This window comes from Vollenhovia emeryi, unplaced genomic scaffold (genome assembly GCF_000949405.1).
Source record: "Vollenhovia emeryi isolate VEMERY1.0 unplaced genomic scaffold, V.emery_V1.0 DF939121.1, whole genome shotgun sequence".
In the NCBI taxonomy this organism is placed as follows: domain Eukaryota; kingdom Metazoa; phylum Arthropoda; class Insecta; order Hymenoptera; family Formicidae; genus Vollenhovia; species Vollenhovia emeryi.
The window spans coordinates 174,043-201,321 of NW_011967245.1; the positions used below are offsets into that span (position 1 = coordinate 174,043).

General features: G+C 50.4%; 1 protein-coding gene across 1 annotated transcript in view; it reads left to right on the forward strand.

Moving 5' to 3' along the window:
• Window positions 1–26,669, forward strand: part of LOC105570340 — a 38,393-nt gene extending 11,724 nt beyond the window's left edge. The window contains exons 2-3 of the mRNA XM_012027469.1: window positions 905–1,065; window positions 26,170–26,669. Of these exons, the coding sequence (XP_011882859.1) occupies window positions 905–1,065; window positions 26,170–26,274 (266 nt within the window). The 3' untranslated portion in view covers window positions 26,275–26,669. The remainder of the gene's footprint in view (window positions 1–904; window positions 1,066–26,169) is intronic.
• The last annotated feature ends 610 nt before the right edge of the window (window positions 26,670–27,279 follow it).

The following is a 27,279-nucleotide window of genomic DNA, read 5'->3' on the forward strand; positions in this document are numbered from 1 at the left end:
GGGTTAATTTACATCTTATTAATTAACCTGATCATATTCTAATACTCTCTAAAGTTTTTGGGAGTGAAAATAGAACCACGGAGTGAAATATTCGCTCTATTGGAGCAAATATTTACTCTGTTAGAGCGAATATTTCACTCCATGGTTCTATTTTCACTCCGAAACTTTAGAGAGTACTTTAAGCAGGGAAACACATTCGACTCGCACGAGAACGCGATTCGCACCTCTGCGAGGAAGGATGCGACAAGGAACGGAACGCGACAGTCGCGAGGACAAAGAATCGGTTCCGCAGATAATAAATGCATAATAAATTATTCACCTCACGGTTGCTCCGCCGGTGCCCGATGCCTCCCCGGGCCTCCTCCTCCTCCTCTCTCGCCGCTGCTCCTTCCTGGCACTCACACGGACGCGGCGCGCGCGCGCGCGCGCGCTCGTTCGTTTGCGAAAATGAGGTTAGTTACGCGGTTAATCGCGCGAGAACGAAGATCGTGCGGCATCTCGACGCGCGCTTTTACACGACACTCCCAAATCCCGAGGTCTATCGCACGCGACACGCGCTTCTTTACGCCGTGACGAACGGGGGGGAACGAGACGCCGTGAGACGCGAAATCGCGGGAAAACGAAGACCGCCGCGCACTTTTACGCGACACTCCCGAATCGAGACGCCATAGAGCGCGAAATCGCGGGAGAACGAAGGCCGGTATTCATAGTCGATTCTTATTTTAGTATCATCTTAAGTGTTGTCTTAAGACGCTAATACGGCTCTGTGATTGGTTAAAAACACATTAAGAGTATACTTAAGATGATCTTAAATATAAGAACGGACTATGAATACCGGCCGAAGACCGCGCGCGGCATCTCGACGCGCACTTTTACGCGACACTCCCGAATCGAGACGCCATAGAACGCGAAATCGGGCAAGAGCGAAGAGCGTGCGCGGCACCTCGACGCGCACTTTTACGCGACACTCCCGAATCGAGACGCCATAGAACGCGAAATCGCGCAAGAGCGAAGACCGCGCGGCATCTCGACGCGCACCTTTACACGACACTCCCGAGTTCCGAGGTAAGTATATCTTCTTCTTCTTTTATTTGTGGCTCCTGCCTTTGTATGCCAGGAGACAATACGGCCGTGGTTCTCTAGTCCAAGTTCTCTAATCCAAGTGGGCCGAGGGCTAATCAATAGTCGTGAAATATCTTCTCCAAGTTTCGGCTGCTTCGCTCCAAGACGCTATTAGTCGCCTATTGTGTCACGGTAGGCTAGTCGGATGATCTATTCGTAAGCGGATCAACACGCTTACCGAGGTCTATCGCACGCGACACGCGCTCCTTTACCCCGCGACGAACGGGGAGAACGAGACGCCACAAGACGCAAAAGAGGTGCGGACGATACGGCGCTCCGATCCGCTTGAAACGCGAGCTCACCCTGCTCGCTCGCCGATTGCCCGTTAACTAATTGTTGTTCGGCCGCCGGCGCGCGACGGCGTGACATTGGCGCGATGGATTTCCCGGAACTGATACGTTTTTCGTGCGGTATTTGATTCCCAGAAATCCGCCCACCCCCCTGAGCCCGGCGCGCGCCGCCCGAATGAGGGTTTGTTTACGCCGCGGCGCGCGGATGTGAAAAAATACATAGACTCGGCGCGCCAACGGACTTGCTATCAATACGAAATTTACTTACTTTAAAGCCTCCGCTACAATGATTCTCGGTTCTGTCTAGAATGGTCGTAGTCGTAAGAATAATCGACTGCGATTGGTCAATTCTTATCGAGCGACTACGACTACGACCACTGTAGACAGAACCGAGAATCATTGTAGCGGAGGCTTAAGCCTCGTCTACATAGAAGTCGTAAAGTCGTAGTCGTAAGAATAGTCGACTATGATTGGTCAATTCTTATGTGTCTGACGAAATTGACCAATCGCAGTCGACTATTCTTACGACTACGACTTTACGACTTCTATGTAGACGAGGCTTTAGTCCCAGTCTACAATAGAGATTTAAGCCCTAAGCCTTAAGAAATTGACTAATCACAGTCGCGCATTCTACTCATACTTGACCGTGATTGGCCAATTTCTTAAAGCTTAGGGCTTAAATCATCTATTGTAGACTGGGACTTAGATGCGTTATAAAACTACGCCGATATTCTGTTCCGGATTGTTTATTCCGTCGAACGGACTCGCTGTCACCACGAAGTATACTCATTGTAGACACGTTATAAAACGACGCCGATACTCTGGATTTTTCACACCATCGAACGGGCCGTCCGTTCCGGTGTTTCGTTCCGTCTGGTCTTTCGTCGGCGTCGCGTCGCATTGAAAGCGTTTTGGAAACTCGATAAAGGGGTGTTCTAAATGTTTAATTCCCATTCGATGTATGTATGTACGTACTGCTGTTTGACGTACTTCGTTGCTCGTAAATGATCGCATCTTTCTCGAGATTTTGATAATAATGTAAATGAATTGGAAATACTCACCAAGTTGATTTGATTTCATTTACTACCCTTAAAGAATCGCGTGTTTCTTCCAAAATACTGTTTTGTCATTACTGCGCCAATTACATTTTGTCGTAATTATCACCTATTATTATTCACTGATGACTGTCAGTAGGAGGGCGAGAATTTCCAATCAATGAGAGCCTCGCTGCGCACGATTGACCCGTCGAACCGCATTTCCCGCGGGAAATGCACGCGCGCATTAAAGGTGCCGTTCACACACGCGAGTGAAATTCCTGATACGTTCGTGCGGAGGTTCGAGACGGAGTGAAGAGATGGCAGTAGGTACACCAACTCATACGTACCTTAAGCTTCGAGATCATCCCTTCTCTCCGAAGCGGCTGCGCGCGAGAAGAAATTACGTGCCGCAATATTCATACGTTATTTGCCCCGGCATGATCGTACGCGCTCGCAAGGGGATTCCTCTCGCGGGCTAATTGGGAGGAGATGCGAAATTTGCTCGGTCCTCCGTGCTCGAAAACTCGTGTCGAATTTCCGAGGCACACAATAGACGCGATGGCGCGCGCATAAAGAAGACGGAAGGAAGAGAAGAGCGGGTCCGCACGAATGCGAGAAGGCGGTGGTGCACCGGTGGGGATTTACCACCCAGCGAAAAATTAATAAATCCTGCTCTTAAACAAACAAACTCCACCCACCCGCGGATCGGATAAGAGAGCCGGGCTATTGATTTATTAATTTAGAGCTGCCCATTCTAAGACGCGGCCGGGAAAGGGACGCCGGGGCGGAGGGGACGGAAAGAAAGAGAGGGAGAGCGAGAGGGAGAGTGGTCGAGGAAATATATCCGCTTGCTCGCTCGCGCCGGCACGGACGCGCTTCTTCGTAGCGCTTCGGGACCCGAAGTTAAGGGATCCGCTATCCGATGTGGTATCGGTAATTATAGCCCTGAACGCGGGCGCGCGTTGCTTACGTTCATTACTGAATTATCGGCTTCGCTCGGCAAACAATGTGCCTCTTTCAACCCTCCCTCTTTCTCTCCCTCCCCCTCCCCCTGTCTCGCCCCCGCACAACCCCGTCCTGCGTCGATCCTCTTCCTTCGAGCGCGACGCGATCGAGCCGTCTTCGACCTGCCCTCTCTGTCTCTCTTTTCCGTTCCCCTTCTCCTCCCCCCCTCCCGCTTCCTGCCCTCCACTCTCGTCGACATGATGCGCCACGGCGTACCTTCTTCTCGCTTCACCCTTGAACGGAATCAGCGTCCTATCTGATGGGCCACGGGCTGAACTACGAGCTGTGCGCCTCTCCCGCGACTCGCTCTCACTCTCTTGGCTCTCTTCTGATTCCGGTCTCTTTGCGGAATACATCGCGAGAACGGAGCGCGCCGATGCCCCTCCCCCTCCCTCGTCTGCGCGATAGCGATTACAATGCGCTCTGCGAAGTAGATATTGTTACCGATGTAATGGAGCCGAGCACGATTTTTCGGGACCCAAGTTTTCGAGTTCGTGAAGAGAAAGGGAAGAGACCGCGGTTAGCTCTCTATAACCGTCAGGCGGAATTTATCGTTGCGCCGTTCGAAACCGAAGAAGCTGATAGCGGTGTACTATTACTTCCTTTCTCACAGTGTGAACAGGAACTTAATCTGCCGGCCGATGTATATGTAGTATGCAAAATGCGCTTTAACGAGGCAAGTCGGGGAGACGAGATTAACCGGACGGGACCGGGGCGGAGGGAAGGAGCGCCGAACGGTTCTATTCGCGCGGGGGTTAAAGAGGACACCGACGAATGTGAGTCCACCTTAATACGGATTCTGCGGAGGCAGCGCGGCACTTGGAACGAGCATGGGGCTTACGGTATACCACCGCGGACTTATACGCGGCCCTATGAGGACGCGCGGCGCAGCGTGCTCTTTCGCTGCGTCATCCGCGATGAGGAACGCAAGAACGCGCATTACCCACGGATCGTCGTGGCTCCTCCGGTTCATCGTGCGACCACTCGAGCCACCACCACCACGGCCGCGCTTTTACTCCGGGCTTCTTTTTCGCGGTGCCCCGTGTACGTCCGCTGCGGATTTCGATCCGCGGCGACGCTATCCGCGCGACACGACGTCGCGCGGTGACTTTTATGGTCGGTTAGCTGGCGGCCGGATAAAAATCGCTGTACACTGGAACAGATATGCACGTCCGTCCGCGGCAATCGGAGATCACAAACCATTTGAGGTCGGAGGTGCTAATAACTTTCCGTCGGCTGCAGAACCACAGTATAACTACAGTAGTCAGTGGTCGAATTGGAGATGGAAGTCCAGGCTGAAATTTCCTCATTAACATATCGAGATCTCTGTGGAGAATCGAGTTAGTGACAGGTTAGCCACGGTTCATCGAGCAGAATGTCGGGACGTGTGAAGATACGACGAAGATACCGATTCGCGTTAATTCGCGAAAATCCATTGGAAACAATTGAACCTTCAACGACCGTAACGATCATAATTATTACATCACCGGAATAATTGGAACGGTCGGCAGGCGGGAAATGGATAACTTGGTTCGGAGGGTCGTGCCTCCCGAGACGCGGTGGCACGTGAACGATCGAAGCCCTTAATTCCCGAGCACGAGACGGCAGACGCCGATGATTCACGGCGAGCCGGTTATAGGTGGCTTCCCCCGCCGCGTCCTGCCGGCCCGAAGCTATTTTCTCGCGGCGCTATTTTCTGCCTATTCGAGGGCGAAACCTTATAGGGTACAGGTCATCCGCAGTCGTCCCTAGCGAGAGATTCCGTGAAGCCGTGGCTGATCCCGTTCGGAATCGTTTCTCCGACAGCGAGTTTACGATTGCCGGCGAAACGCGTTGCGGCTTCGCCGATGAAGCGGCGCGGGGGTGAGATGGGGTTGAGAGGGAAGACGCGTTCGTGGCGAGCGCTGTCTCGACTCGGCCAGGAGTCCAGTCTTGGAACACAATATTATAGATATTGTGGCCCGGTTGCGTTCGAGTTGCGTCGGCGGATAATTTATGCCGCGGCGATACCGCGCCGCCCAGTTCGCCCTAAAAATTATTTATTTGATTGAACGCCGCTTCGGGGAAGGCTATTCTCGGCCGAGCCGAGCCGACGATCGCTCGCTCGCGGCCACGATCCTCTCTCGCTCTTGTTCGAGAAAGGAGACGACGATGCAGGCGCACGGTGGCGCGCACAGGTGGCCGTCGAATAATCACGCGGGTTGCGTTCAGCGCGATCGAAATTGACGCACCAACGGCGTCGACAATTAACAACTGTGACGACACGGTTTGCGCGATATGAAAGTATTATCTACTTCAGTTCAGGCGTACCCGGGCATGTACCGAGTGCCTTTCAATAGCGCCGATTTTACGTCCATAATAATAGCGGTGATATTACACGGAGGAATAAATCGCGGCGCGTTCGATAGGCGAAGCGCAATGGATAATAGACGTTCGTTCTTGTAATTGGGTACACCTGTGAGGCTGAGCGATGTCGAAAGTGCGAGGTTCACGCATGAATCACGTATATCGACTGGTATACCTTCGAGGTCGTTACGTTAATCGCGAGTCAGAGATCGATGCAGATGCGCACGTTACTCGCTATCATCGCGCGAGTAGTCCACGCGAATGACCGTGACAAAAAAAACCCCCCCGACTGCGAGTTCTCGAGACCTGTAACTTTCTAACGTTACTCATTAGCTTCCCACACTTGCCGGCGTACGCGTCTCCGCCGAGACAATGCCGAGCATTGTCTCGCGGCGGCCATAATTCGTAATTAGCCTCCTGATTAATTATCGATTTATCGAGTCAATTATTATAATTATCCGTGCCCCGCCGATCTCGTGCACCAGAATATTCCGCTTTATCAGATAGCCCGAAAGGTCTCTTCCTCTCCCTCATCGCGCACGAGAGCTCTACGCGTAGATCTTCGTAGAGGCATCGCATCAAGTAGTTTCGACCTACCGCGGAGGAAAAAAGTGTATACGCATTGAATGCACGACAGTTTGACAAATCATATTAAAACGGCCTGTTTAGTGCCTCGCTCTGGCGCGGTCACCGATATTAGTTACTTTTGTCGTCGTTGTCGGCGGCGCACAATCTCACGGTCGGGCGAGCACGAAGGGGACAAAAATGAACGGCTCGGCCGCCGTCGCGCCGCGCACACGGACGACCGTATATACCCCTTTCTCGGTATTCCGCGAGTTGCGAGCGCGCATCAGGACCGAGGACGGCTGAATGCGAGAGTTGGACGGTCGATAGGAGGAGTGGCCGATGCCAGATACGAGAGGGTCGACCTAACTTTATTGTATTTAATTAATTACTCCGCCCGATAGCCGATCCTGCAATTTGTACCCACCTCGGACCGCCGCGCCGCCGCCGTCACCCCACTCTCCACGCCGTTCTTCTTCATTCTCGGGTCGCCGCCTCCGCTCCGCTCTCGCGCGATCACCGCGGAATCGCGCGCCCGCTCGTGCTTGCGAGACCCGAGCAAAATCCAACCCGCGAACGCTCGATTCGTCCGGGCCGGCTGCGTTTCTGCGTTCCGATATGCGAGCGCGAGTGTGGGAGGTGCGCGCTCGTGCAGGTATTGACATTTTCTTTGAACTTGAATTATGCGCGAGGCGGCGAGGTGCGCGCCTCCGCTTTATTCGCACGGCGCGTTCGTTACACTCTCTTTTAGCATTATATGTCCCAAGTATCTGTTAACAAGTGTGCCCATTGTCGCGTATGCAGATCTCGAGGATTTCGTATTCCCGCGCGGGCAAGTTTTGTTGTAAATAAAGCGTATAAATATAGCGCGCGCAGAATGGGCCGAAGAATATTTATAGGAATTTAATGCGCGCCGCATAAGAGAGAGGCACCGAGTTCAGATTATCACGTTCCCATTCTTCATTGATACGCGGCGGCCGGATTAATTCAAGTGTCGCGGGGAACATCGCCCGCTCGGCGAGGCCGTTCTACATCCGCGATTCCGGCGGCTCGTAATGCGATACGATAAATTACGCGCGTAACCCGGTGCGTCCTGGGAACCGGGTGCCAAGGGGAGTACGTCAGCGCGACGCATGTCGCCGTAAGCGGCATAAATCAGAGTTAGAGAGAGCTGATCCTGCCGCGCGCGCCAACGTCGCGGCAGGAACGACCGCGCGCTGCGTGTAAGGCCGCGTCACAACATCGATAATGCAACCATAATGCTAATTTACCGTTCGTACCGGGGAAATTCGCCCCTCACCCCGCAGCGACTCGCGCTCCGTCGATCGCGCAGCGTTAACGCCAGTTTCTCGCGCCAAGACTTTGACCTTGACCCTAGTCGCGACACACGGTCCGCGTCCCCGTCGAGCGCGATTTCGATACGGCGCGCTCGAGCTCTTCCTTTTCTCAGTTCTTTACGCGGCAGGCAGTTTCTGCGAAATTCGTAATGCAAAGTACGAGCGGGTTTTTCCCTGAATAGGATAATTCTTCCTCGCCATGGGAATCGTGGAGATATGCTCGGACGTGCGAGGCGCAAAGAGGATCTCGCAGGAGTCGTCGCTCGTTAGAAAGAGATTTTATTGGAAAATTGATTCTTCTACGCACGTGTCACGTGGATAAATTCTATCGCCAGGTAGAACGAGCGCTCTTGCACGTCATCTCGGGGTTCTAACGTTTCGGTCCGCGTAACCCCGTTAAGTACACACACGTTGCAACATCCTCGACGCTCGCGCCGGCAGCGGCGCGACAGGATCACGATAGTGTTCCGGCTATTAGCTCGAATTTGGAGCTCTCCATCCGTCCGTCCGTCCGGGAGAGCCCGCCACACGGCGCGGCGCGGCGGCCGTAGGCGCGCGATACGACGGAGAAGTGGTCGAGAGGTCGAAGTCGAACGAGACGCGAGAGCCGCGTATAAACATTCGTCTGGATGAACGTCGGCCGGTTAAGGCGCTACGCTATCGAGCCTCGAAGCCACCGGCGGCGAGTGCACTCGGAACATGACGTCTGCAAGTCACTTCGTGACCGTATCGTGGGAAACACAAATATGTAACTGGGCGTTCTCCACGTCGTCGTCGTAACGGCGTTGCGCGCTGGTAGATTTACGCCCGACATGGCGAACGAGCGGGCTCTCTCTCTCTCTCTCTCTCTCTCTCCCTCTCTCTTTCCGGTGCGAACAACGTCCGCGACTCTCGACACAGCAGTCCATGATGCATTACATTTTTAGTAAACGTTCGTTCGCATGAAATACGACGACGTCGATAACCGGCGCTAGAAAGGAGACCGTTTCCGCGAGATCTCGCGCATACGCGAGTGCATTCTCGGATTCGGAGCAACTGCGTGCTCTCAGCCGTTGACAGTGCCGCATTGTTTTCGTATTTCCAGATATCGACGTCTCGGCGTCTCTTTTCAAGACAAAGCCGTTCGAATCTCTGAAATTGTGGAGCCTTCGGAGATGCGCGCGTAATACACTCGTACGCTGGCCGTCTGTTCACCGCGCACCGCGGAGTAACGCTAATTATACGCTATCCGCCGTAATTCTCTGTTTTCTGGCCAGGTGTAGGTAGTCATTAGGACGTAGACGGCAGTTAGGCCGGAATACAGAACAAACTTATCCACTTAACTAAGTAACCCAATTTTCCTGGAGATCCCATCGCGCGGCCAGCTACGCTTTCTCCCGCTTTGCACTCGCGACGTGGCGAGAGGGCAGGGAGAGGTAAAGAAAAAAAAGGGGGGGACGGGAACGAACGAGGCGGGAGCGAGGCGAGGGTAGAGGCGCTTTCAAGCGGAAAGCGCGCGGAGCTCTCGTGGAGCCCTGCCTCGGGGATATTAACATTATAAATCGTCCAGGCCGGCGACACGCCCGGGGCGGAGCCGATCGTATCGGCCCGATGCCTACCTCCGGACCCTGATATCGATTACACTCCGGTGATTGGCAGGATTCGTAACACGCCGCGGGGAGCCCGCGGCTGGCGCGACCGTTCGATCGAATCGTTTTCCCCCTCGCGACGACGCCGAGGCACGTAACGCAATAGAAAGAGGACAACCAGTTCTGAATCGCGGATCTATCTGCGGCGATACGCGAGCGAGACGCGCGCTCCTGATCTCGACATCGAACGCTGATAATTTTGGATAATTCATACTGGGATTTTTTGCATTTCTTGGTAAAAATATTATCGTCCAGGGACATGCCGTCCGCGGTCCTGCGCTGCACGAATTATTTATTTAATTCGTTTCGACGAAGAAAGACGTTACTCATAGTCACCAGTGATGATTAAACGTTAACAAATGAATAAAATTCGTATGGCTCAATTGTGATAAACACAAATTTGAAGGAATAAAGGACTAAGAGCCGTGACAGGGTGTTAGTGTCTAAATATTTTATGTTCTAAATTTATTGCGAAAACTATTACCTCAGCCAGGGTTTGAACCTGAACCTCCCTCTCGCTAGGCGGGCGTCTCAACCAATTCGACCACCGAGGCATGCGGAAACATTCGTTGCAATAAAGAGTCTAATGTTGGTTCCCGAATGCCACCTATCGTGACAGTATTCGAAAACGAGAACTGCGCGCCGCCTTAAATCGTCAGTCTTAAAACACAGTACAATGTACCCCCATTACTAAAAATTAAAACGGGAAACTCGTGGTCAACTCAACTGGCTTATTAGTTTATTTGTTTAATGCAACGTTTCGACCCAATCTTTTGGGTCCTTATCAGGTAATACTAAGAGTCATCGTCGTTACATAAAACAGAACGGTTACATAATAACAAACGGATATATCCGATTAAATTGTACATCCGATGAAAAATATGATCGGTTTTTCAATCAAGTTACATCGGTAACTGCATTTCATCGGATAAATTTCATCGGATAAATTTCATCGGATGTATCCATAATTTAATCGGAAAACGTAATCGGAAAAATTATTATAAACCATCGGAAACACTATTTAATAGGTTTATCCGATGAAAATTTTGGTCAGTGTATTTTCATTCGGAATCCATCGCGGCTCCAAGTCGCGCTCGCGGCGTCGTTAAAATTCGAAACCGGAGGACGATCGTAAAAATATCGCTCTCCTTCCCTTTCCCGGTGAAAACGCCGACAGACATCGTGAAAAGTGCGCGTCGGCGATCAACGACGGCGGTAATTTATTGGGAAGTCGAAAAAGGTGCTTATCTCGCGCGTGCGCGCGTCTTCGTTCGCCTCTCGAGAAACTTCCTACGGATCGCTGCGCCTTTCACCATTTTTATTGATACTAAATGTGAAAACTCGTCACCCTACCGGCGACATCCTCGCTCCAAAGATCCTGTTCGAAATGGCGCGTAGAGAATACGGCGTAGCGGAGCTGGGCGATACCGAGGTGAAATCGCGGCAAATCAGGCGGGCGCACGCGAGGTCGGGTTACAGCGTCGATAATCTTGACGTTAACTGTCGAAATGTCGTCGATGTCACGCGGGATTCGCGCCGCACCTCGTCGCGAGGACAGTTTTACGGCCGGCCGCGCACACTGCCGCCGGCGAACGCGGAAAGTCAACGGTGGAAGGTACGGTACTAATTATGGGTAAACACGCCGATTCCTCTCGCGTGAAACTCCGCCTCGAGTCCCTTTTGTCCTATTTGCCCGTCACTTAATTACTTGACCTCGTTACCATCTTCCCGAAATGCCTGACGTTGCTGTTGTAGTCACCTCGCGGGTTTACTTCGCCCGCACAGTCCGCCCGCTTTGTATCCTCTCTTTCTTTTACGCTCTTTAAATAATTTTAATAATCTACGAGTATCGTCAGTCTTATATAAAACACAGCACAGTAACTGTTCACTTCGCTGAAACCATTGAATACACGTATGGTATGGACCATTCATTGCACGGTACACGACAAAATTGCGTATACGTTGCGCTTTACGACTGTCAAGAATACTGTTCGAGGGATTTTCCATTACGATCATTCGTAACTTGTTACTTACGTATACGCAACTATTACAAGAATAGAGTCCTAATTCTTCTGTTCGAAACTAATCGCCGTTCGCACATAACGCGCGAACCTGAAGGGTCTATCGCCGGGATGCGCGGGAGCGTCGTCCGACGATCGATTTTACGATCGAACGTGACACATCGGCGCTCTCGCGCGCAAAATTTCCCGCGCCGTTTCGCGAGCTTCACGATGAGCGCCGCGTGCCGTGCGCTTGCAGGAATCGCAACCCAAGATCCTTGGGTTTCGCCGAACAATGGGCGGACAGTTCTCCGAGGGACTGTGTCCAAGTGCCCTTTTATTGGGCCGTATTTCACCGAGCCGGTACTCGAAACCGCGCTCGCGTAACGATCCGCCGGGGATCGGTATTCACGGCCGCTGCCGATCAGGAGGAACGACGGTGTCTCGACGCGCCGATCGTTGCCATCGATCGCTCTCGTGTCCCCGCCGATCGGACGGGGGACCCTCGCGAAGCGTAACGCTCGCATCGAACCCGATTCGCATTGCCAATCACGTTGCAGGGCGCGAGGAGGAGCGTTCTTCACGCTCCGATCTTCTTGCGCCACGACAGCTTCGCGCTATCGAAGGACGTACAGTTTCCTCGAAACGTATAATTTATACCTTAGACAAATACGTTACTGCAATTTGTACGATCGTGTCGAGACCCGGTGCGTTTAACTTGGCTTTTTTTTTTATATGTAAACGTACACGTTTAGCTTTTAGCGGTATTATTAGCCATATATTTATTAAAAAGTACAGAGAGGAGAGGATAATAACAGTTCGAAATTTAATGTTGCACAAGCGTGAATTATGTCGACTCGTTTCCATTCAAAGTCGCTCTCGCGACGCAATACACGTCCCTCGCTGATTTTACTTTATTCACCGCGAGCACACATCGGCGTCTCGTGTTTGCGCAATGTCGGAAGGTATACCGTCGGAAATGCTAAAGCCATACGCAAGTGTGTACACACGAATCGAGGCGTTTATTAAATACAGCTCTTTCGCTACGCAAATGTGCATTAATTGTCTGCTAGAGTTCCAGTTAATGGTAATGCCGTAGGCCTCGCAGAGGCCCGCGGAACGCAACGATGTGCGGGCGCGATAACGCGCGGCGCGAGAAGAAGAGCCCGCTGGCTCGCTCGCTCGCTCGCGCGTTTGCCCGTCGCGCGGGATCGTGGAAGGTATGGGAACGCGAGTGTGGGCACGTCGCGTCATAACTCCGTGAGCCCCGTAAATCAAGGTGGACGCCTCGTGCACCCATAGAAACGGTTATATTCGGCCATAACGGCGCGTACCCACCGCGACGACGACGAGGCTATATTTTAATGGTAACGATAAATTACTTACGAGAAGAGAATCGCGCGTCGCGCGGAGATGGCGGCGATGAAACCCTCACGCGGCGAGGCCGCGATCCTCCTGTCGGGCATCCTTCTCGTCCCCCTTTTCGCGAGCGAAACCTTTTCTGCTCGCACGTGCGGGCGAGCGAGCGAGCGAGCGCGAGCGGACGGTACCATTGATCGCGATCCGACGTGTCGGCGCGCGGGAGAATTACTTTGACTCCGGCGCGGTCTACTGGAATCGCGATAACGTACGATCCGCGGATCGCCGGGATGAAATATTAACTCGTACGAGGCCGCCTCGATACCCAGCCTCGGCGGCGAGAGTAATTTGCCGGCGCGCGGGGAATAGAGAAAATTTATATTAGACGTGTGCTCTCATCACGCCGAGATTACGCCCGCGAGTAAGTACCCGGCGAGTACTCCTCGCCGTAATCGTAATCGCCTCTTATCCGCGACGTTATCCGCCGTCGCCGCGGAACGACGCCCGAGCGCCAAATCCGCGAGAGAGACGCGGCACGTGGTGTCGCCGGCGACGTTCTAGAGCGCCTCGTCCCTTTATCCGCGCGGCCACTTTGCAGGATTTCGCTTTTAGATATCGGCCTGGGTGGCGGCCGGCTATTACGAATCCTCGCGGCGACGACGCGACGCGAAGATTAATGCCCGTCTCTCCGCGTACCTCATTAATACGCCGCGCAATCGTACGCGCGTACACCGGCGTGTTACATTATGATAACAGAATGGATTTCAATGTAATACCTGCGCCCCTGAGCGCGGCGCCGGCGAAGCAGGTCGTGTGGAATAATGTAATTCCTCTCTGTGCGGCAATATATTAGATACTACGTTACTCGTCCAAGCTCAGTTCGCGTGTTGAGTATCTAAAATTATTACACGCGCACTTTACAAGGATAAATGTTTAAAAACAATCTTTCTTTGCCTTCCCGAGTGAAAATTTTGGCCCTGTGTTAATACCTTTAATTCTATTACATAGTAGGACCTAAGACAGTAAGAGAGAGAATTAAAGATTCAAGGGAGGAGTAAAAAAATATAATGTCATCAAAGTAGGTTATCGCTGGTCTATGTAATAGGTGTACAGATCGGCTAAGGAGGTGTAAATTATCCTTAAAAGTGTCACAATGGTACCAAAATTTCGACTCGGATTATTTCGAGAAATGTACAGATGCGCAGTACGTAATCCACATCTCTCGAAAAGTCAATCAGTGGATTATCACTGAAAAACGGTGTACTTCTAAATCAGTGGATCTGTTTTCAGTGAAAACCCACTGACTGACTTTTGGAGAGTTCGTTACATATCCTTGAAAAACGAAAAGGTAAAATTTACACGTCAAGTACACCGTTTAAGTACTCGACGCGAAAGACTAGATAAACGATCGACGCTCTTGTAGATTTAATTAGATGTTTTTCTCGTATCCGTGAGTCACCGTCATCGCGCTGCTACCGAACACACTTAACCGGATCGCAGCTCTGACCTCCCGAAGCCGAGCTTGCGCAAGCTACGCTAACTGCTCGCGAGCAGATCGCCCACGCAGCGTGCAAGGTGGTCCGAGCACTTGAGATCTTCGGGTCTCGGTCTCCGGACACTTTTATGCCCCCGACGACGAGCGACGACGACATCAGCGGGCACCTTCCTCACGTCGCGTGGGCGACTCATGGGAACTTATAACTGCTCGTTCAGCTCGTCGTCGTTTTCTGAACGTCCGCGGTTGCTCGCCTTTCAGTATCACGCGCGCCTCCCAACGCGCACTCGTCCGCGAAATACTACGTTAACCGGAAATTTTGAAATACGACAGTCTTGCAAAACTTTCGTAACGATAAATTGGAAGAATATTTTAAATTTCACTTATTTAAACGATTTCTGATCTGCAATATGAATACTTTGAGAACGTTCGGTTTTGTGTAATTTCCATATTCTGTACACAGAGAGAATTTTCTCTCAGAGTTCACCCTGAACATCGTGTAATCGCGCGACAACGTGGCATCTTGAAGAGCTTCTTGAAAGTTTTTTCAAATCTTACCACACATTTTACTAATTCTTCGAAGTGCCGTGTAGTCCCACGATTGCATGATTTTCAGGATATATTTTAAGAGAAAATTCTCTCCGTGTATGCACCGAGGCTCCAATTCTCTTATCATTGAACCGCGACGGTCTCGATTTGACGATAGCTCGGGCAATCCGGTCACATCGGAGAAATTTCGTTCGTGAGACACGTGGCCGTAGGTATCGGGGGATTTATCGTCGTGAGGAATGCGGCGCAAGGTGGTACGCGAGGGAGAAAGAGAATAAGACGCCGCCTTATGCGAGGTCGGCAAAGCGAGGGAAGAGACGAGGCGAATCTCTGCCTCGCACACTTGGCATATCTATATACGCCCGTCGTTGTCTCTCCTCATACTCCGCGATGATGCTCTTTCCTAGCTTCGTCTCTCGCTCTCTTGTCGTCTCTTTTTCTGGCCGCCCCCCTGCTCTTGCTTTTTTTTTTCCTTGCCCGTCGTTGTTCGCGTAGTTGCTCGTACACACGTCGCGCGAGTACACACGCGAGTGGTGTACGTAATACCGCGCCGAGGCTCGAGCGTATAAAACGCGTCTTTGTGCGCTCGGGCCAGCTGTTTGTCTAACACCTCGTACCTGCCCGGGGTCAGTGGCGATTCTGTTACGAGCCCCGGGAACGTCGGTCGTTCGATCCACGGGCCCGGGGTCAACGCCACGATCCTGGAAGATCGATGCCGTCGGCTCGAATACGCGGCAACCACCGAAGTAGCTCTCGCAGATTTTGGCTAGGAACGTCTAATTATCTCGAGGATAAATCGAAGATAAATCTCAACGAAATCCCTCCTAACGAAACTGTGTTATTTAAGTTACTGGGCTGCCTTCATCTTGCTCGGACCTAAATATTGATTTGGCGTTCCCGTGGCCTATTTGATTTATATCATAGAGGTCCTAATTTAACCAGAAGAATATTATTGTCGCCAGTAATTGATTACACACAGGAAGAAAAATTATTTAACAACTTTACACTTGCTAGGTGGTTTAATTTAACAATTTATTCCAACGTTTCAACCATCCGGATTGTTAATTATGTAGGTCATAAGACAGCCATTCTGCTCAGGCCCTAAATTACGGATACATCCGATGAAATTTGATTGGAAAACCGAGCACATTTTTCATCGCATATACAATTTAATCGGACATCTTTTTCAGTGCATGCATCTCAACTCTTTCTCTGGCAAGAGAGTCAAAAAGGAGCTTCTTGCTTTTAACAGCTTTGCGACAGTTTGTCTATAGATGCACGTACCTTAGGAAATCACTGTCGTAATTGTATGTTGCGTACATAATCTGTTTCTGTTAATTATGTAGCAACGATCTGTTCTACACAAGCGTCCGAGGATACTAAAGACGTTTTGGAAACGGGGCCAACGGCCAGCAGTAATTCGGCCCGGATCCTCTGTCGTGTACCGGACGGGAAAAAGTCGAGATCGAGAATAATAAATACGTCGCGGATTAGTAGAGAACCGCGGGAGGTACGTGATTGATATTCGCGCAGGTTTTCTTTGCCGGTACCGCTAATAACTTATCCGGTAGACGATGTCCAGCGCCCGCTTCTTGCACGTCTATCGAGCGGCTCTCGGGCGCTCGTGGCCTCATGCTTGCGTCACAGATCGTTCGTCGCCGGGCGAATGTTTTACGAGTGGGAGCGCTCTGTGTGGTCCCCCGTGTCAAAATGTGTCAAAACTCAAGTTCGTGGTCTCGCCGCGTCGAGTAAAAAGCGGTCCGGTAGCCCTACAAATTAACGGGCTGTCCCGATGGGAGACACGTCTACGACTTACATGGAGAATGAATGAGAGGAGGAGAGGTGAACAAACCCTCCCTGGGTTAGACAACAGAATTTCGGCTTTGAGGGTATCGACAGGACTGGTAAAAAGACGCGGTTGAAAATGGCGAACGCTGCTGGCAGATTTCAGTTTTATCGCTTCGTGCTCATCGTCGATTGTAGAACGAGTTAAGCACGGGTGCCGATAACGATCGGAAAGAATGCAATCTAAATGAAGCTTGGTATTTCAATCGCGATGTTCTCGCCGGGAAAAGATGAGCCTATTTCTGTCGAGGACAGAAGGAGGAAGACTCGCGTCATACCGCTCCGAGCGAGAATAGTCGGCGATTCGCTTCCTAGCTCCGCTCGTCCTTCCTACGTCGCATACGAACGATCTCCTTCGCGTTTACGGCGTTCGGATGGATCGAGAGGCGACCGTCCTTGGTAATTACGGTCGCGCCGCCGCGCGCAAAAACGCGAGAAATAACGTCCCGGGAAATTGTAGCGGGTCCCGCACCGCGAGCGAAAGTTGTACGCAGCGACGTGACGCGTCGGAGATCGTTTTCTTTTCCCTTCGTGGTCTTGTAAAGACTCGGCTCGTCTAATATCGTCTGTTACGGGCAGCGGCGCGAGGATAATCGTGCAAGCGAGCGGATTAGATATGCAATATTTTCTTGGTAATTGCGGCGAGCGCTGGAACAATCCTTTGCGCAGCTGTCCGGCGGGAAGATATATTTTCCCGTGCGTTTCTCGTCGAGATTCAAAAGAGCGCTGTTACGTGGACGATGACAACGACGACGACGTATCGGTCGAACGAAACGACCGAAAGAGTTGCGACAATCGATCATTTGATTGGTCCACGATCGCGAGTTGCGCTAAAACTTGCACGCGGGAATTTTTGAGCCCGACGCGTGAGAGTAAAACGAGCCTCTCCAAGGACGCATAAACATAAACATGAAAGAGGACGGACATGAAAATTGCGGACGTTTGACACGTAGGCGCGAATGGAAACTAAACTGTCGCCGGTGGCCGCACGCCGGACATTCCAGATACAAGTGCGAAAAAGGGTGCTGCATCGAGTGACGAGGCGGTCGCGATGTAGCGAGATTCCATTACGTCGGCATTACACAGGCGGCTCAACAAATAGACAACCAGGGAGAATTTAGGAAGTGTTAAAACCGTAGCTATCTTGGCGAAATACTGTTGCGAGAATCCAATCCTCTCTTTGGCCGGGACGAAAGAGACGTCCCTTGCCCGCCCTCGTGTCACGTTCCCCGGTCGCCCTCTCGGTCGCCTCTGATTGAGATAAAATCGCGGCTTTAACTCGCGGCGGGCCGACGAGCCCCGGCTCGACAGAATCGAACGCTTGATTTTCTATGGGATAGGATGCAACTATTGTGCGTGACGCTGAATGCGCGATCGTGCACGTGTAAATGGATCCAATTGCGGGACAGTTTGCGCTCTCAGCGCGAAACGTTTACCTATAGATTTCCGCCGATAAAGTCATGCCTTCATCCCGCACGGCCGTGTGCCAGCCCGGATACTTCCTCCTGTCGAATTCCTTCAGAGATCACGACGGTTCCAACAGGAAAATTTGATCCTCTTCCTCCTCGCGTACTCAACCAACGGAATATAAATAATGCATTACAAAGGGCACGGTAAGGGGATATGTTATCGTCCCGCGTCGTTGAGGCCAACATTTAATTACGATACAATCTCATGCGCATAGCTAAGGAGCGCAAACGGAGAAAAGTACCAGCAACGAGAGCTGCGGTGCCGCAGAGCGACCTAGAGCGAACAGTAAGAGATCGTATGACGGTCAACGACGTGGTACCGTATGTACCGTACACTTGCAGTATAGGATATTCATCGAGGCATCCGTTGTTCGCGATGCTCGCGAGTTTCTCCGTCAACGAAACGTTCTTATAAATAACACGTGTAGGACGCCGGAGAATTTACAAGTGTTTCGCGACTAGCGATTTTAATCATTCGTGTGCCTTTGCGTTGCCCGTCAACACCCGCGAAACCATCCTCGCCGGAAGAAAGATGCGGAAAAGACGCTTATATAATCTCGTACCTTAATTTTTCCCAGTAATTACCGTCCGTTGTGAGTCGCAATAAATTCGAGCGTCCGCCATTTATCAACAAATACGGCGGCGTCTTGTTTAATTAAGACGTAAGCAAAAAGCTGGCATTCTCCGCTTCACGTGCCGCGCGTGCCGGTGGATTATTCTTAGAATGCTAATTGAAAATTAACCGGCCGCCGCGCCGCGCCGCGCCGCGCCGCGTCCGCTCGGCTCGGGTCAGCGGAAACCGCTAGAACGCATTACCGGCGCGGCGCAGCCGGCGATACAATAGACGCGCGGCCATAATCCGCCACGCCGGCGGCTTCCGTACGCTGAATCCCGACAAACTGCGTCGACCCATCTCGGGCTCGTTATTACGGCGGCGAATGGGCCGACCGCACGCACGTCGGAACGGGGCAAAAAGCCGTTTTCGCGTAAAACGATCGGCGTTGCTCGGCTTTCCGTCGTAAAGTAGCGCCCACACGCTCCGGCGCGAGCGAGCGAGCGAGCGAGCGCGCGGCGACTCGCAACAACGTGAGAATGTACGTGTGACGATAAAAGTTACGTTCGTGAATTTTACGTTCCGCGCCGTGTCCCCGATCTCGCGGAGACCGGCGACGCGCTCGTCCATATATTACGAATACGAGCGCGGCCGTCGCGTCGGCAAACGCCGCGCCGCCGCCTCATTTCCCAAAATTCGCGCACTGACGATTCCGGGTTGCGCGGGGAACCGGTAAATTTATAGCGGCGATAAAAATGGTATCTTTGTATCGATCATACGGTTGACGGTCACATAACAGTATATTATTTACAGCGAGCGTATATCATTCTTGGTGAAATCTACTTTTGACGCGCGCTGCGGCGTAAAAAAGTAACTAAGGATCCAAATTGGGATAAATCCTTATTTCTCAGAGCACTCCAAGTAGTTTAATGCCCAGTTTCACCAACGTCGTTCAACTCTGATCTGAGTTTAATTCATCCCTCGTCTCTTTCCGAAGACTTGCGTCCACGATGCTAAAAATCGGACCGAGACCTCGATCCGAGAAATGTGTAGCCAATCAACGTGCATCGTTTACAAAAAAGCTGCGGTTGATCGGCTACACGTGAAATTGTTAAATTTCTAGGAAAGAGGATCCCATATCGATAGATACACGCGGATCCAAAAATTGAAGCTGCGCATCGCCGTTTCCGAGTCGGGTAATTATTGTCTCTTATCTAACGCAGCGCTGCAAGCGGCGTTTCATTAATCGGCGACCGGTAGGCTTGCGTTCCCGTAGGCGCATTCCTCTCCGAAGATCGATCGAAGAGATCGAAATGCGTGCAATCGCACACACGGACCGCGCGCGCGATTGTTTAAATCTCTCGCGGAATTCCCCCCTGGATAAATTCGGTTTTTTGCACGGGGACGAATATAGTACCGACCATTCAATCGGTACAGCGCGGGTCGCGCGGGCTACCGTGCACGCACGCTAGTCGCGGAGGCTTACAAGAAGACTTGGTCCATTCAAGAGTCAACCTCGCTGAATTATACCTCGCCACGAATATTCGCGCAGGCTGGCCGTGTCGCGCGGGTTTACGCGTGTCTGAGGATCCTGCGGCGAATGGCATTGTATCAGAATGAAGAATATTAATTCATAATTCTCATTAATTCATAATTATCTTTTACCCGTTGACCATGGTTATTCTATTGTAACTATATTAGACTAATGTTTATTTAAATTGTATTAATGTAATTTAAAATTTTGCGCTGATGAAGGCGCTGTGACACCGAAACGTTCGCTTAAAATATACACTAAATATTAAAGTACATATGGACATTCACCTTCTATTGCTCGTATTATTATTGGCCCGTTGTTGTTTTTTATTTGTTTTTACACGAAACGAGCTTTTCTTATTAAGTTAATTTAAAGAATATTAATAACTCTATGCATTTTCCACGCTGTCTTTTTCACAAACGTATATACAAGATGTTAATACGGAATACGGACTTATCCCCAACGGTTATCTGTCTTGACTTTTTCACATGGACATGAATATGAATTTGCATTTTAGATTACAATTTATTTCTTTTCAAATGAAATCTGTTTAGTGGAAAATTGATTGTTAGATCGTGTCGTCATTACAAAAAAAGATGTGTGATTAAAGGACGTTGAAAACCTGCTATCTCGTATTAGAATCCTCTAATATGGTTTGCATCGTTTCGTGTAAAAACAAATAAAAAACAACAACGGGCCAATAATAATACGAGCAATAGAAGGTGAATGTCCATATGTACTTTAATATTTAGTGTATATTTTAAGCGAACGTTTCGGTGTCACAGTGCCTTCATCAGCGCAAAATTTTAAATTATACGTTAATACAATTTAAATAGTTTCATAACTCGCGTTGTTGTTGATTTGCAGTATCACTCGGAAAAGGGCCCAAAAGTATAGGGTCGAAAGGTTGTGTAAGAAACTAATTAAATAACTAGCCAGTTAGGTTGACTACAAGTTTCCCGTCTCAATTTCCCTTTAAATTTACGTGTTCGCCCGATTGACTCTCACGTGCCCTTGTTTTCTTTTGTTATATAAAACATTATTTCCGATTAATTATCGTGTAATAGATTATCGCGTTGTGACGTGATAATTCATTAAATTATCGTCACTTAAATTATCGTAGGTAGCGGCATATTAATCGCGGGAGAACGACGCCAACGGCGCCTTTTTTATCTCCCTCGCGTCGCAGTCTTTTTTTTCCCCGGAGCAATACCGCCGCGGGAATCGCGTACGCGCCGAGGATTACACGACGTTCTTCGGCGGAGCACGCGGCGACAGAGGAGAAAATGACGAGGGGATCGAGAGGGAGCGTAAAAGGAGGGCGTTGGGAGGAGGGGGACAGAGGCGCGAGGCAAGACGCGGGGGCTCCTCGCGAAGAAACGATTACCGATGACTTACGTACACGTATGCAGGCAATCTCGCGTTGCGCGTTTGCGCAATTATTGGAACACCTCCGTATGCCCGTAATAAATGGCGGAATATGCCCTGAAAGGTGTTAGTTCAAGATCATCCGGCGATACAAGAGACGCCGCCACGCTATCGCGGCCGGATTTCGTCACCGCGCCGGCGACGACGTCGACTCGTCCGCGGCTGCTCCCCGCAGGCGCGGGGTTTGTGTAATCTCGCGCGGGACATTAAGGTTACTCCCGATCGAGGAAAGTCGCGCCTATCCCCTCGATCGCCGTCTATTCTCTATTCCGCTCCCATCGTGCCGTCGTGCGTAAAAGCGACTCGATCGGCACCTCGAGCCTCCGCACGTTCGTAGCCGGACTCGCGAAAGGTCGGCGGTGCCCGCGATCGAGCTCGCGTCCGCGCACGACGTCCACTCGGGATTACGCTTTGCGCAATTATGCGTGCCGTAATGCGGCTCGAAATTAAATTACGCGCGACGCGTTGCGAAATACATCGACGCGGCGGCTCATCGATCCTTCGGTCCGTCGAGCGTCGCGAGCCTTGATCTTAAGCGGTGGGCGTAATGTTACTCTCTGTTTTCGCTCACTTTCCTCTCATTCCACAGCCTGGAAGAAGACACATCTACAGAACTTTCTACTTCGATATCAGATTCCGTAATAGATCGCTGGAAAGTGTCGGATTAAGATGTTAGAATTCGCGATAGAAGTCGCTAATTGTGAAAGTTCCACGGGGCGGTTTTATTCAAGTATTCGGTACAATGCTTTTCAAACTGTATTGTACACTACATGTGCAACTGCGTATTCGTGTCACTACTTAAATCCCTTTCTAATTACCGACATGAATGTCGTTAATGTTGTTACGCCCGCGTTCGAATGCGGCGGGTTGCCACGATGCCGATTTCGTTTATCTTGTCAACGAAGAATCATGTATTGATTTGAATTCCAAGTTTGGCTTTCGAGCTCAGCGGACGTTCTTCTGTAAAATAAAGTTTATCGTTCCCTCTGGAATCCCTTGTGATTTATTCGAACGCGTGTAAGTGCGCGCGCGAATGACGAAGTTTGCGACAGCGGCGCGGGAGGCGCAACAATATCGCAAAGTTGAGGCCTCTTTTCCGCGAAGCCGATTGGTTTTCTCGAAGCGCGGCGGTCACTTCTCTTTTAAACTCGTGTCGTGCTCCATTTCTTTTGTTCGTGTTTCTCATCGGTTAACCTTTTTAGCTATTTGCCACGCGTAAAAATTATCACAAGAAAATAAGGAAAAAAAAATAATAAATCGCACGCAGGTATTGTTTTAGTAAATTGAAAGGGGCAAATAAAAAAACTAGCGACGGACATTCTTTCCGCCTGTCCTCTCTTCCCAGTATATTTCTCTGTTTCTCGCATAGTTTCGTACACACGAAACTCCGCGCGCTGACTACTGCCGTCTGGGATTTCAATGCGCCGTGACGTGGGAGTAATTGCGACACGCATACGCACACGTACGCGCGATGCCGTCGCCGACCTTGCGCTCGTCTTCCTTGTAAGGCGCAATCGAGCGATTGTGCCTACGATCAATTACGAGAGATATCCACTTTTGTCGCTCTCCTTGCTTAACGATGTGTCCCAATTAAGGTACGGCAATTAACGCTGGCCGCTCGTCCCGAGACCCGAGATTTCTTTCGTGACTTTCTTTTTATCGTCCCCGTCCTCGTGTTCCTCAAGTCGCCGCCTCCCCTCCGCCCTCCCGGTTCTCTGCAAAAAGAAAATTATATAAAATTTCATCATATCTCGACAATAATAATAAATAGACAACGGTACAATACGCTTGCGCGTATCGGAGAAAAGTGCTGTTTCCTGAAGCTTTTATTCTCGTCGAGTCTATGCAAATTGAAACGCCCGACAAAGTAGACAGGATGAAACAATCTTACAGCTCCGTGCTCACGTCCCACATTTAACACGGTCATATAATTCGCGGCCCACGCTTAACGTCAACTAGGATCTTCATATCGGACAAACGGAACTTTGTTATAATCGGACGGCCGCGTTTACGGGCTAAATGCGGACCGTAAATAAGGACCGTAGACTCTCTTCGAGTCGCCACGCGTACGCTCGAGGAAATCCTATCCCACGCTGGGATCTCCCCTCGGCCCGGCGGGGAAGAGGGAGTCGCGAGCGCGCGCGCGCTCGCGCGGCCGATCTGCGATCGCGTCCACGTACGTCGCGCGGAGGAGGATCGCTCGCGCGGAGTAGTGTATCCCGAAGCCGAAGATGATCGCCTCGCGAGTGAGAGGACGGCCCGTCCTTGTCTACTACCTCGGCACAACGCATACATCACGCCGGGCCGGGGCTCTCTCAAGATCAGGCGTTCTCGCGTGTGACCACACATATGTAATTCCAATTAACATTGCAGCGCGTGCGTGCGTAGAGGCTTGCGTTACACAGCGCGCGCGCGCGGATTATTCCGCGCTGAGGTTAACGCGTATGTAACGTCTGATTGACTGACTGACTGACTGATTTTTTTGCCCGTTCTTCCAATCTTTCCACGTACCCTTCGCCCGCTGTCTCGCTCGCTCGCGCCGCGAACTTATGCCGGATTTCACACGATGTCGACATCCAGATGGAAGAATCTGTTACGATTTCGCGAAAACCAAGTCGTGGCAGCGATTTGCGCGGTCTTTTTTTTTTTGCGTAATGAGAGTCGAAGCGAAAATCGTTCCGCTGATTGGATGGGAGATTCCATCCTCGAATAGAGCGAAAACGTTTCCAGATAATTGCCGTAAATCGAGATAGCTTTCTGCTCGTTGAATCACGAGCGTGAGGGAACCGAATTAAGTGAAACGCGGAGTGGGAATGATCTCTCGGCGTATTCGCGACGTATATACTCTTGCGAGGCTCTCGCTCGAGTTCGCCGACGAATTCGCACGATCGGCAAACACCGTCTTCTCTCGAACCGCGCGAACTGTCTCTCCTTTTTCTCTCTTTTTTTTTTGGTTTCCGTACAAAGGACGCTCGCGCTCGCGGACCACACACGACGAGGCAAGTGCATCGTAAGTAGCCTCTATTTCGAGAGAAAATATTATCGTAACGCGCGCGCGCGTCCGCACCCGCGAACGCATTATACCCCGCTCGCCTCTACCACGCGCCCGCCTCGAGTATCGCCGGCTCGAAATAATATTTGGCCGCGCGGGATCGCGCGAGTAGCCGTAAAGATCGCGATACCGCGCGATCCTCGTGTCCAGGTGCATTAACGTCCCGCTGCACCACTTACGACCGTGTTGCTCCGAGCAAAGTCCCCTTTTCCTCTTCCTGGCAAGTACCGGGTCCCATTCGTTCGTCGTTTATCTCGTGGAATCGGTCGCCTCCTCTCGGGAGACTATCCCGTGCGATTGTCGTCCGCAGGAACGCGACAATTATCGGGATAAAGGGAGCGTCAGCCCCGGCCATTGTGATCGATCCCGCGCGAGAAAATCGACCGGTCCGAAGTGCGGACTCGCCGGATCCTCCCACTTTCTTTCACGCGCTTTGGTCGCGCGTGGTCGATCGCCTACAAATGCGAAATTTATCTTCGATCTGGATCGAGGGGACCGCAGCCATGGCGACGGGCGGCTCCTGACTCCCCATTATGCGGCCCGGCACGGTCAGTGGGTCCGTCATTGTCCGCGCCGCTCGAGAATGGATGTTTTGGGTTTTCGTGAATGCGCCGAGTGACACCTTCGAGTGCTGCTCCCCGGACCCTCTCTACATATTTCTTCTTGATTCCCCCCTCGCCCCTCATCCCCTTCGTCGAGACCCTTGTGCCGCTTCCCCCTACCTCCCCTCCTTCCCTTCCTCCCACCCTCGCTCTCTCTCGCTCCTCGGACCCTTTTTATTTTTCTTAACTCGCGACGAGTAGCCGAGAATGCGAAACGATCGTTCACCGTTCGAGGCTGGAACGAGCTGGTCATCTTGACTGAGTCAATATATTACTACCTTTCTCCCTCGCTCCTAGTATAGCTTCTTCGAAGGTTAGCGACGCGCTCTGATTTATCTGAATCTAGGGTGCAGGTTCTAGGTTTTTAAGATTTACGATTAGCTCACGTCACAGGTGCGAGAATTCGATTTAGATGAGAACCGATATTCCCCGAAAGCGTATAAACGTATCCATAATATATTTAAAGCCAAGTGAGTGTAAGTTATTAGCGCTTTAAAACAGAATGGCCGACGTTATTTTGCAACCTGAAGATACAAGAATAAATATGGAGAAGAGTCCCCTGTTATGAGGTAGGCTTTCAATATAAGACAGCAGGTTTTCAACGTTTAAATTCAATCACAAATCTTTTTTTCGCAACGATTGCACGAATCTAACAATGAATTTTCCATTAAGTGGATTTCATTCCAAGGGCAATAAAATCATGGTGGAACCAACAGTGGTCGAATTGGCGAGACGTCCAGGTTCAAACCCTGGCTGAGGTAATATTTTTTCGCAATAAATTGTCTCTAGTTAAAATTGCCAGCTGTGTCGGTTATCAATTTTCCTACACTGATATTATTTAAGTACGTTCCGATGTTAATTAAGACTGCCACATATTCGAAATTTGAAAATTATTTTTTTACACATAATGTCTTTATCAAATCTTTGAGAGGAATCCCTCGTGTCTAATTGCAGAATTGTTCAACGAGTTCCGACATCGTTACCAAGAAAATGGAGACCACAGCCGAGAATACATTGAATGCAGAAGGAAAAGGAAATCGCGCGGAAACACGTATTTAATGTCTTTAAGGCCGCGTCAGTCACGCTCCGGTTACGTCATTGCACTCGCGATTACAGTACGGAGATAATTGCGGCTACGTAACTAGCATCGAGCGAAAACAGATGTTTTCCATAGTCGTCAATTTCTATACGGCACATCCATCGGGCATAAGTAATTCATGTATTCCGCGAAAACAGAACAATTTTTATGCGTCCTACCATGCAATGTCTTAAGCGCAAAACAGGATTCGAAGCTGATCATTAGTCTCTCGCAATCTCTCTTTCGATATTCCATTATTTTTCCTACGCGTTTGATGCACGCGTGTTAATACAATACTCTTCTTACGTGTTGTTTTCCTTTCAAAATGCATATTATAGGTATTTTAAGTACTTGCATAAACTTCGTTTACATTACATAAAAATTATAATTTTCAATAAATCAACCCCCATGAAAAAATATACGTGTAAAAATATATTTTTAAATCATTTAATAAGAATTATATAAACATAGTTAAAAAGTTATTTAAACTTAAAAATGAAATAGACATTAAATTTAGTATTGTTAACATATCCATATCCTCGATACGGCCGAGTTTGCGAAAACAACAAAAGCAAAGTAATTTGAATCGTCACGCATGACATTTTCTCGCAATAAAATAACTGTTAACCGACAAATGCGTTGAATCCTATTATAGATAAATTTTTACCTGGCATCTTAAGAAAAGTGGACCGAACATCTGTCGCATATTTTTTCTCGGACGCGGTCGGTCATTAGCACAAAGTAGCGACACGTCGTTTCGTACCCCATGGAATCCCGGGGATCTCGTTATGCGTAACCGAATACACGGAAGTGGCACAATGGCGGGCGCCTCAATCGGAAAGAAAAGAAAAGGTACGGTTTGCCCCTTAATCTGACGGCGCACATAAATTCGCGGGAACGAGTCAGTTTTCGTCGCCACAAATCCCTGGCCGCATCTAAAAGGGTTTAGCCAGATGTTCGATAGGGGTGACACAATTTCTATCGGT